Source organism: Octodon degus, unplaced genomic scaffold (assembly GCF_000260255.1).
Source record: "Octodon degus isolate 3935 unplaced genomic scaffold, OctDeg1.0 scaffold00053, whole genome shotgun sequence".
NCBI lineage: Eukaryota > Metazoa > Chordata > Mammalia > Rodentia > Octodontidae > Octodon > Octodon degus.
Genome location: NW_004524629.1, coordinates 5,905,977 through 5,916,977, shown reverse-complemented (window position 1 = coordinate 5,916,977; position 11,001 = coordinate 5,905,977). Strand labels below are relative to the sequence as shown.

The 11,001-nt window shown below is 38.8% G+C and overlaps 1 protein-coding gene and 1 pseudogene across 3 annotated transcripts in view; one reads left to right on the top strand and one right to left on the bottom strand.

Moving 5' to 3' along the window:
- The window catches only part of Cfap44 (cilia and flagella associated protein 44), a 119,105-nt gene that overhangs the window by 70,591 nt on the left and 37,513 nt on the right, over window positions 1-11,001 (top strand). For all 3 annotated transcript variants that reach the window (XM_004633300.2, XM_023717640.1, XM_023717639.1), the window contains 2 exons: window positions 7,537-7,733; window positions 10,417-10,591. In XM_004633300.2, the coding sequence (XP_004633357.2) occupies window positions 7,537-7,733; window positions 10,417-10,591 (372 nt within the window). The remainder of the gene's footprint in view (window positions 1-7,536; window positions 7,734-10,416; window positions 10,592-11,001) is intronic.
- Window positions 2,583-6,563, bottom strand: LOC101569350 (annotated as a pseudogene).

Genomic DNA, 11,001 nt, shown 5'->3' with positions numbered 1-11,001 from the left:
GAATTATTTAGATACTTTGGATATGAATCTGGTTATCTCTGTACATCTATGAATGACTACATATGCCATATGTATGTGCACATGTAAAATGTCTTATACTAGTGGGTGGCTTTTTTTTTTTTTTTTACTCTCTATGAAGTCTTTTGTTGAGTAAAAGTTGTAACTTTAGTTAAGCTCAATTTATCAGTCTTTTTCTTTTAAGGTTAATGCTTTCACGTTGTATTTAAGAAATCTGCCTACTCTCAATTCATGAAATAATTATCCTGCATTTTCTTCTAGAAGCTCTATTTCTTTTTTTTAAATTTTTATTTATATGTGTGTGTGTGTGTATTTGTGTGTGTGTCTGTGTGTGTGTGTGTGGCCAGCTCAACCCACCAGGGGGTGGGGCTGGCTGGCATGTGGTGCTAGGGGATTGAACCGCGGTCCCTGTGCTTTGCTAAGCTTGTTCTAAGTAGATACTTTAGACCACTGAGCCATCTCACCAGCCCCATAGAAACTCTATTTCTTGCCATTATTTATCTTTAATTTTTGTTGATCATGTGATATGGGGACCAATTGTCATTTTACTTTGTCAGAATCCAATTGACTTAGTATGATTTGCTGATCAGAGCATATTTTTCTCACTAGATTGTAGTGATGCTTTTTTCATAAATTAGGAAATCCTGCATGGGTCTGTTTCTGAACTCTCCATTGTACTTCCCTGAATTTCCACTATCCTTCTGATGTTATCTCTCTGACTTAAGTCTGGACACCTAATATTGTAAATCTTTCAGCTTTGTTCTTCATTTTTTAAAATTGATTAAGTCTTTGCACAAGGACAACTTGCCATTTTTCATGAAAATCCTGCTAAGATTTTGACTGGAATTACCTTGAATCTATAGATTTTGATCATTTATAGATAACAAATATTTGAAAAATACATATCCAAACTTTCAACCCATAAAGATTATGCATACTGAAAAGAATTTCTTTTAAGGATTACAGTCATACCATCTGAATATTCCTTTGGTTTTTTTTTTTTTTTTTTTTTTTTTTTTTTGATAGGGTCTCACTAGGCAGCTTGGACTCATAGTGATCCTCCTGCTTTTAGCCTCCCAGCACTGGGATTACAGGCATGTACCACCACACCTGGACTCAGTCACCAGTTTGGTGTGCCTGAGGGCAGGGTTGGCGTGGCATGTGGTACCAGCAATCGAACTCTGGGCCCTGAGCTTGCCTAAGCAGGCACTTAGTCCACTGAGCTATCTTGCTGCCCCTGAATATTCTTATATTATTTATTATTAGTCATTTTTATTGACTTCCTAGTGCAATGGGTGGACATTTTTGTCCTATTTAACATTCCCATGCTTCCTTCTACAATCTTAAATTTATAGAATATATGTATTTGAACTGCTAGTCCAGTGTCATTACTGGGTCTGTTTCTATTGACTGATACATTTCCATTCACTTTGGGTTAGCTTTTTCTGCTTTTTTGGTTGCTTGGTAAATTTTGGTTGGATGCTAGACATTGTGAATTTTAAATCATAGGTGCTGGGAATTTTATGTTACACGTGCTGGATATTTTTATCTACCTTTAAATATTTTTGAATTTTGTACTCAATAAGTTTTGTACTTGGAAATAGCTTTTTGTTTTTTTTGTTTTTTTTTTTAGTTCTGAAAATTCTTATATTAAAAATAAACTCTACTTCACACACTGAAAATAAAAACACATAAGTAAAACTGCTACAAAATACCAGTAATTTTGACAAATTAGAGATAAGGTGTGTTCTGTTGTATCTTAGTCACGTCTTGGAGTTTTGCTTATGTAATTCTGCTTCTGAAATATGTAACATCAAAACAGTCACAAATCAGGAATGTGCAGAGTCCGGTGGGGGGGGGGGAGAGGTCCCCAGATGGGCCTTCCTTCCTAACTTCACTAAGGCTTCTCTCTTGACACTGTTACAGCCCACCATGAGGCTGACTCCTTTCTGGGGACTTGAATGCAGTTAATCAATCACATGTGCTCAGAGTGAGCAGGTTCATCTTGAGGACGACTTGAAAAAAAGGCCCTTGGGTGTCTCTGCCTGCCCTGTCTTACTGCCTCTGTTGGAGGACAAGAGTGCCACTGCTCCTTACTGCCAACACTTGGGGACAGAGACCAGAATGCTCTGGGCAGTACTGACCCAGGGCAGATGTGCTGTGTCCCTCTGCCTTCACAGAATCAGTCCAAAGCAATGCTTCAGCTTTGAATTCCTCCTGAGTTCACTGACAGCTTTGTTTTGGGCAATGATCAGTTCTTCCTGAACTACCCTACCTCAATTCCTTGTAACAGCAACAACGAAAAAAGACAAAATAAAACAAAATGGCAGCAGAGGGGGATGGTTTAAGTGGATTAATCAGTTTCTATTTTTTAAGATAATTTCACACAGTGTCACTTCTGGGCCAGTGATGAAATTATTCTTGCCACCCACAGGCTATTCCAAAGCAAGCTGTTGTGTTTTTTGGGGATGCTGGGGATTGAACTCAGGGCTTCCTGCATACTAAGCACATACATTAGCACTGAGCCACCCTCAGCCCCATACAGACACTGAACCATACAAGAAGTTTGGAGTTAACTAGCAACAAGTCTGAAAATTTGGTTACGTATATAGGTACAAAGCTGGTTCATCAAATCCCTGTTCTGACCCTCAACCCAATGCATTTCAACTAAGGCATCATTCACTTCCTTCTTGACATTTATCAAACACTTAAATAGGTACTGTGCACCTCCTCCTTGGAGATGCTTCCTCTTGTCAGCCTCGGGGCTGCTGAACTGCTCAGATGCCTCTCGGTCCTGGGCGCCATTGCTAGAGCTCTTACAACTTTCTATAACCTCTGTCCCTCCCTTTCCCTCACTCATTTCATCCTCCAGGGGTTCTGGGGCTTCCTTCTGGGGCAATGACTCCTGGCTTGGGCAGTGGCCCCCAACAGTGGCAGACTCGTCTTCCTGTGGAGCAGGGCCACACAGGGTACTCTCCTGGGGGGCCAGGGCCACATCTTGGCTACTGCCCGACTCTTTGGGGGTGGCCTTCTTCTCCTCCAAGGCCTGGATGACATCCTCAGGAGCTCAAGGCACCTCTCTCAGCTGTCTCACTCATTCTCTTTTCTTCCTCCTTAAGTGAATCCAGAAGTTTTCTATGGCTGTCAGGAAAAGGCTAACTTCCTCTTTTCCACAGGGAACTCGTTTATGCTGGACCTTCAGATCCGTGAGAATTTTTTCTATCCATGTTGTCACGCCCACAATGCCTTCCGCTGTCTCAGAGCCCAAAAATGATGCTTTGAGAGATAACTCTTTCATCACAGACTCCAGCACTACAAACGTAATGGGCTTCCTTGGCTTCTCTAATTTTCTTCATTTACTTGGTGGTGATGGTACTGTGACATTATCATAAAAACTCCAAGCTAAGGCCCATCTCATGGTCCGACCTTGACAGAACTCAGTGAAGGTGACTTTAGGAACCCCTTGGATGCGAAGCTCTTCCTTCAGAGGAGCCAGGCTGCACTTCTTTCCTAGCATGCAGCTGTACCACCTTAATCTTTTTTTAAGTTGTAAACTGTCGTGGATGACCCTTTTAACAAACTCTAATTCACCACCTTCTGCCATGATTTCTGTGATACCTCCTGTATTTACAGAACTAGGTGGAGGTCTTCGAGAATTTCTAGAATTTACTCCCTTTGCTTCCAATTGGTTGGCAAAAAAAGGAGGGTTGCACATGCAAAAGTCATAGATTATTTCAGATTCTTCTTTAAGAGCATCCATTAGGAGTGTCTTCTGTGGTACTTTTACCACTTTTATGAGATCAGATAAGTTATTTTGTTCCACATTTTTCTTAGCATAGTTGAAACACATATCATCCACTTCTGTTGCAAGAAAATACCAGCCATTTAAGGTTGCTCCAAGTAAGGGATAGATACAAGATGCCCCAGTACCTATATCAGTTCCTCTTCGAAGTGGAGTTTTGTCAGCATCCTGGTGACCAATGAGATCTTCTACCCAATGAATATAGTTGAGTCTCAAAGGAACTGTGGGAATTAGTCTCTCCAATGGAATATCAATAGAAAAGTCTTCCCTTAAGAGAGTACAAGTCAAAGCTCTGACTGCTTCAGGGTCTTTAAAATTGAGACTCCTAGGCGGATGCTTTTGCCCGATGACGCGTCTGGCCCTTGGAAATAGTTTGATTTTTTTTTAATTTTTGTTTTGAATCTTTGGTAGGTAGGATCATTGCAATCTTCAGTCTAGGACTAGTTTTTCCCTACTTCTCTTATTGTAACTTTTTGGGGCCTGGGGTTATTCTGTCTGGTCCTTTCAGGTAGTTCTTTTCCCAGTCTTGTCATGTTCATATGATCAGTATTTGCCTGAAGACTGGATGGGTGCCCTCTGAAGATCCTCACTGTTCCCTTGCCCTGTGCACTGTATCCTCGCTGGGACTTTGCCCTACAAGTTATAGCACTCTTTTTTTTTTTTTTTTTTTTTTTTTTTGCAGAACTGGGGATTGAACTCAGGCCCTTGCACTTGCCAGGGACGTGTTTATTCCACTGAGCCACCTCCCCGGCTCCAGCACTCTTTATCTCATATTTCATCCTTGACCATTTGAATTCCTGGATAGTATTTGCATCCCTGCGTATAACTAGATTGTTGCTCAGTAAGAAATAGGTGTAGATAAGTTCCTCTCAGAAAGAACTCTCAACATAGTAGTCTATAATGAGCTTTAATGGTCACATTGTGTGTGTGTGTGTGTGTGTGTGTGTGTATGTGATATGACTCAACCCACAAAACAATAAGGCTATTCTTTATTTATTTACATTAATTTAAATTTGACTCTGAGCTTTTACCACAAAAGGAAACTCAGTACTACCAAGGCTCGTTGTCTCAGCCCACCTCTTCTGTTCTTTGATGCCACGGTTGTGTGCTCAGCTGATCTTTCGGTCAAACACACACGCAACGTCACTCTTCAGCTCCCTGGAGAGAACAAGTGTCCACAGCTTGAACCCAACTTGCCCATCCTCCCCATCAGGAGGAGCCTGTTCCTTCCCATACTCTTTCTTCTTGTTTTCTGATTTTCCTCTGTCCCATGCACCCTCCACATACCACAACAGCATGTCTTCAGTGGATGCAAGAAGGAAGTCAGAAGTACCTGGCCATCTGTTTGGAATGTGGAGAGGGGATTAAATTTTGCCAGGAAATAACTGGGTATTATCAGTATTTTTCACTTTCTACAATTCAACAGGCCAAACAAGATCACTTTTGGTTGAATAATTTATTCAACCGAATGGTTGAATGTTTATCATCAGTGAGATTAGCATTTCTTTTCATGTTTATAGTCTATTTGTATTTATTCTTCTGACAATTACCTCTTTGGATTTCTTTTCCACTTTTCTCTGGGTTCTGTTAATTTTCTTCCTTTTAGTTTTAGTCTCATACTATAGCCATTTGTCTTTCATTATATACAGTAAATTCTTTCTGATTCTATGCCTTTTGCCTTAAGCTATTTGTATTTTTCTAATACTGCAGAAATTTTAATTTTGATTATGGATCGAAACTATCCATATCTTTAAGTTATCTGGGTCTTATTAGAAACTTGAATTTAGAGATTAAAACTCTAATAGATAAAAGGTAAAGAGAATAAATTTAATTTTAAAGAGTTGAGAAAGATGCTATGCTATGAAAAAAGGAGAAATTTAAAAAGAAACATTAAATCATTATAAAAGGAAAATAGTATTAAAAACTCAAGTCACAAAAATAAGGAAGGCAAACAAGGTAAGGAAATAAATATGTTCATAAATAAATTAAATTCTAAGCTGAAAATTGGGACATTAACTATGAACCACTGTCCACTTCAATAGCACCAATCTAACAAAGAATTTATTTTATTCTCTTAAACTGGTAGATGATAGGAAGAGCTTTTAAAAGATAACTCTGGGCTGGGGAGATAGCTCAGTGACATAAGCACCTCGCTGGCAAGCACAAGGTTTTGAATTCGATCCCCCATACCACGTGCCATGTCAGCCCCAGAATGCCAGACGTGCCATGCTGGCTACTGAAACCTGGTGTGGTGGCGCACGCCTGTAATCCCAGTGCTGGGGAGGCTGAGACAGGAAGATTACTATGAGTCCAAGCTGTGTAGTGAGACACTATATCCAAAATAAATAATAATAATAATAATAATAATAATAATAATAATGAAAGAAATCTGTCTGAATCACAAGGGAAAAGTGAACTACAAAACAGTATGATTTTCTGAAGTTATGTTTCTGTAAAGGCAAGTGGAATCTGATAGTTTGGGATGACATTAAAATGGGAAGCTGAGGGGCAAAATGTAGGAATGTAAAGTTCTACTCATTATATTCAGCTTGCCCAGAGTCTGCCCCAGATGCATAGCACACATTGCCACATGTATGTGAACACACACATACATGCATGTGCATACCATATAACTTAAGAAAATATAATGTATTAAAGTGAAGTGAGCTTACTTAAATCTCTGGGAAATAAGAATTAAAGGTAATTTTTCTGCTTTTCCATTGAATTCTTCACTCACACTCATTTCTATAGTCTTTTTAGTAATTTATATATTTTTATATAACATAAACATAATATATTGTTTAAATATAATAGCTTATTATATAAAACAAAAATATGATTATATTTCCTCAGAATTTATATTATCTATTCACCATTAAGCTGTAGTCTACCTTCATAATTTTATTTTCTTTTTTTTTTAATTTTATTTATTTATTTATGTGTGTGTGTGTGTGTGTGTGTGTGTGGCCAGCTCAGCCCACCAGGGGGCGGGGCTGGCTGGCATGTGGTGCTGGGGGATTGAACCGTGGTCCCTGTGCTTTGCCAAGCTTGTTCTAAGTAGGTGCTTTAGACCACTGAGCAATCTCACCAGCCCCCTACCTTCATAATTTTCATTTTTCAACATATTAGCAAACAAGGATGTTATACTGATTACTGATGAATTGTGAAATTTTTTTTTAGGTGATATATTTTTTATTTTACCTTAAGCTTCTCTATGTTTTCTAAGTTTTTATATGGCAAATATTACCATTGTCATGGTAAAATATATATACCATAAAATTTAGTATTTAACCATTTTAAAGTATACAATCCAATGGTATTAAGCATCAGCACAATGGTATAGCATGTGTCAGTGTTTCATGCCCTTCATGGTCAAACAATATTCCCTTTATATGTATTTATCACATTTTAGTTATCCATCAGTTGATGAACACTTGGAACGTTTCCATCTTTATTTTAAATACTGCTCCTACGAACATATTTTTTTAAAGCTAACGTGAAATATTTTTATTGTAAGAATTCCTACCTACTCTTTAATCATATCCACTCTCCCTTTCATCACATTCTGGTGGTATGTACATGGTTAAAATTTGAATTTATCTTAATATTATGGTACTATTTATAAGACTAGTATAGTTTGGTCTTATTTTATACTTAATAATCATATAGACTCATCAAAATAGTGACAAATACAAATACTTGTTTTATTTTTTCAGGTTTCGTGATTCACTGGAAAGTGATATAATTGTGGTTCATGCCATAGAAAGTGACCACAAGGTATCCTCCTATAGGCTGGTAAAGCCCTCCAAATATTCTAAATTGAAACAAGTAAGTCAGTCAGACAGGAGACCAAGCAAACTTGAAAGGCTTGAAAAAGAAGGACCCGGAAGAAGGGATAGTGTGAAAGATGCAGGTAACCCAAATGAGAAGCCATCATATCCCTGTTTATCAAGATTTATTAAACCTGAATTGGTTTTTTGTGGTGTGTCTTAGGAAAGGGTCTACAGGGTGTTCAGGGTCTCACTACTAGATTGGACTCATAGTGATCCACCTGTTTACAGCCTTCCAAGAGCTGGGATTACAATGCATGCCACCACACCCAGTCTCAGTTGCTGTCTCAACATGCCCTGGGGGCGGGGCCAGTCCGGCAGGCCTGAGGATCAGACCCCTGGCCTCTGTGCCTGCTTGCAGGCACTTCAGTCCACTAAGCTATTTGGCCGGCCCTCTAAACCTGAATTATTTTATAGATAGGAAGAAAGTTTGGCTGTTCTTGGATGAGCTCTGTTTGAGCTCAATCTGTTGCCACTCTTTCATTCATGATGGTCTCCTCTGGAATAGATAATCAATAGGGTTGTGCAGTATGATTTAGAATAAGATGCCCTACTTCTCCAACTAATACTTCATGATTGCTTTCTTGTTTGATGCAAGTTGTTAAAGATGAGAATACTGGATACTACAATTCTTACTTTCTCCTCCCAACTAGTCTCAATTCTAGAATTTTCCTAGATGGTAATTTTGAGACCTTTCAGATTTCAGGACCTCATTCCAAGTATAAGGCTAAAATACTGCATTACAAAGTATTTTCCAAGAACATACACTTTAAATAGAATGATAAACTAAAAACATAGGTGTGAAAATAGTATTTCTCATTCTAGTAACCTGTTGCCCTGTCCTTCTCCCTCTCCCCCTCCCCGTCCTCCCTCCCCTCTCCCCTCCCTTTGTCTGTCTGTCTGTCTGTCTGTCTGTCTGTCTGTGTCTTTCCTAGTGAAAAAGGAAGGTACAGGTGTTCTCTCCTGGCCAGACTAGGCTGCCATTGCCCATGATACAGTACTGACATCAATTCTGGCTCTTCCTTTGTGTTGAGAAATCTGTAATATCCAAGATAAACCCTATGGGCTGGTGAGATGGCTCAGTGGTCTAAAGCACCTACTTAGAACAAGCTTAGCAAAGCACAGGGACCACGGTTCAATCCCCCAGCACCACATACCAGCCAGCCCCGCCCCCTGGTGGGCTGAGCTGGCCACACACACACACACACACACATAAATAAATAAATAAATAAAATTAAAAAAAAAAAAAGATAAGCCCTAAATCCCATTATCCTGGTCTGCTAACCTTTCCACAATCTACTCCTAGACTGTATCATGTTGTTCAACTCACCTGTTTAGCCTGCTGACCAGCTCACTGCTCCCCAGTTATTTCTGATACTTCCATATCAAGGCTTCTAAAGCAGTCAGGCTCAAAATTCTGTGGTTCGATCCCCAGATCCTCATGCCTTACTAGACCTGCCCTTAAGGCATCCTGAGCCTGTACCCCCCCCCCAAAAAAAAAGAAAGAAAAAAGAAAAAAAAATTCATATCAAGTTTCTGGAGTGACTTCAGATGGTCTCTTTTTTGAATTCTACCATTCTTGGGGATCTAGCCAAAGTTGCACTTTTGTTATAAAGCCTTCCCATAACAACCCAGGCTATGCTAACTCTTCCTTCCCCATTCTGCCCTATATTTGAAATTTGAAGTATGAAGAGCTAACATAACTATATTGCTATCTCATATTTTAAGTTATCTACAGTACGTCTGTGTAGCTTGACAACAAAGAGTAATATGCTAGCAGATACTTGCTGATTGATAAAACCAATCATTTTTAAATATAGATTTGGCTATGTGCTTGTAACTAGTCTTTTAGCTGACTATACACCATTTCCATTGGTATATACTACTTCCAATTCCATGGGACAGGTAGGACTCACCATCTTCATAACCCTGTCCTCCACCAAATACCCCTTCCTAGCTTTCAATATCTGTCAGTGGTTCTTCATTATTTATCTTGTTCTTTAATCATTTAATATACGACTTGTCTTAACAACTTTATAATAAGTTCCTTAGGTAATAACTGTGATTTAGATCCCTCTATCTTGGCATTCTACAGTAAAGATAGTATTCAATGTTTGATGGTTCAAATTGCAATTTTTCTGCAGTGATGTGAAAGCATACCCATGTAGCCATTCTGTTTTCACTTTAAATACTGTATTTAATAAATTACATGAGATTTAATACCTCATTATACAATAGACTTTAAATTATGATGTTCTTAGGGAAGATATCATTTTTTACTTAGCCAGTTTCAGTTTAATATAGTCTTAATGGGATATAATCCTATTATAAATAAAGGAGTATTTGTGCTTATGGGGTAGAATTCATGGTAATTATTCAATAAATACTTTGACTGAAAAAAGTCATATATCCTATATGTTCTTTTGGGTGACATATTGAAAACAGTCTTTGCAGGGCTGGCCAGATAGCTCAGCAGATTAAAGAGCCTGCTCAGGTAGGCAAAGGGACCAGGTTTGATCGCAGGCATGCTGTGCTGGCCCTGCCCCTGGTGGGCACTGAGTTGGAGACTGAGACTGGCCTTGGTGGCGCAGGTCTGTAATTCCAGCTCTTGGGAGGCTGAACACAGGAGGATCACTACGAGTCAGATCTGTGTAATGAGACCCTGTACTAGATACATACCAAAAAAAGTCTTTTCAGGCTTCTTTTTCCATTCTCAAAAACAGAACCAAAAAAACCTCTAAAAAATAATGTTACTTTTCTGTACAGGTGGGAATATTAACATACAAGAAGAATCAATGATAGAAAAAGGGAACAAATTTCGACCTAAAACCCTAAGTGAGATTATGGTGGAAAATCAAATTGAGAAAACCAGAAAACTTATACTAAAAGCTGAAAGGGCACAACTTAAGATTCAGCAGCGGAAAAAAGAATGGGAAGAACTGTGAGTGGTTTTTTATTCCTCCACTTAAACTCTGATTCTTTTAATATGTAAGCTCCAAAATATATGTTTTTAGAATCCTTGTATTGACATTGTTAAAATTATTTAAATTAAGACAAAGAAACTAAATTAAATGAAGTCCTTAAAGACAGGTAATCTGGCCTTTTAACTTCTATGATCTTTAGTTTCAGGTCTAAGAATTCCATTTGGTAAGGTAGTCAGAGTGATTTTTTTTTTTTTTTTTTAAATTTATTTATTTATTTATTTGTGTGTGTGTGTGTGTGGCCAGCTCAGTCCACCAGGGGGCGGACTGGCTGGCATGTGGTGCTGGGGGATCGAACCGTGGTCCCTGTGCTTTGCCAAGCTTGTTCCAAGTAGGTGCCTTAGACCACTGAGCCATCTCACCAGCCCCA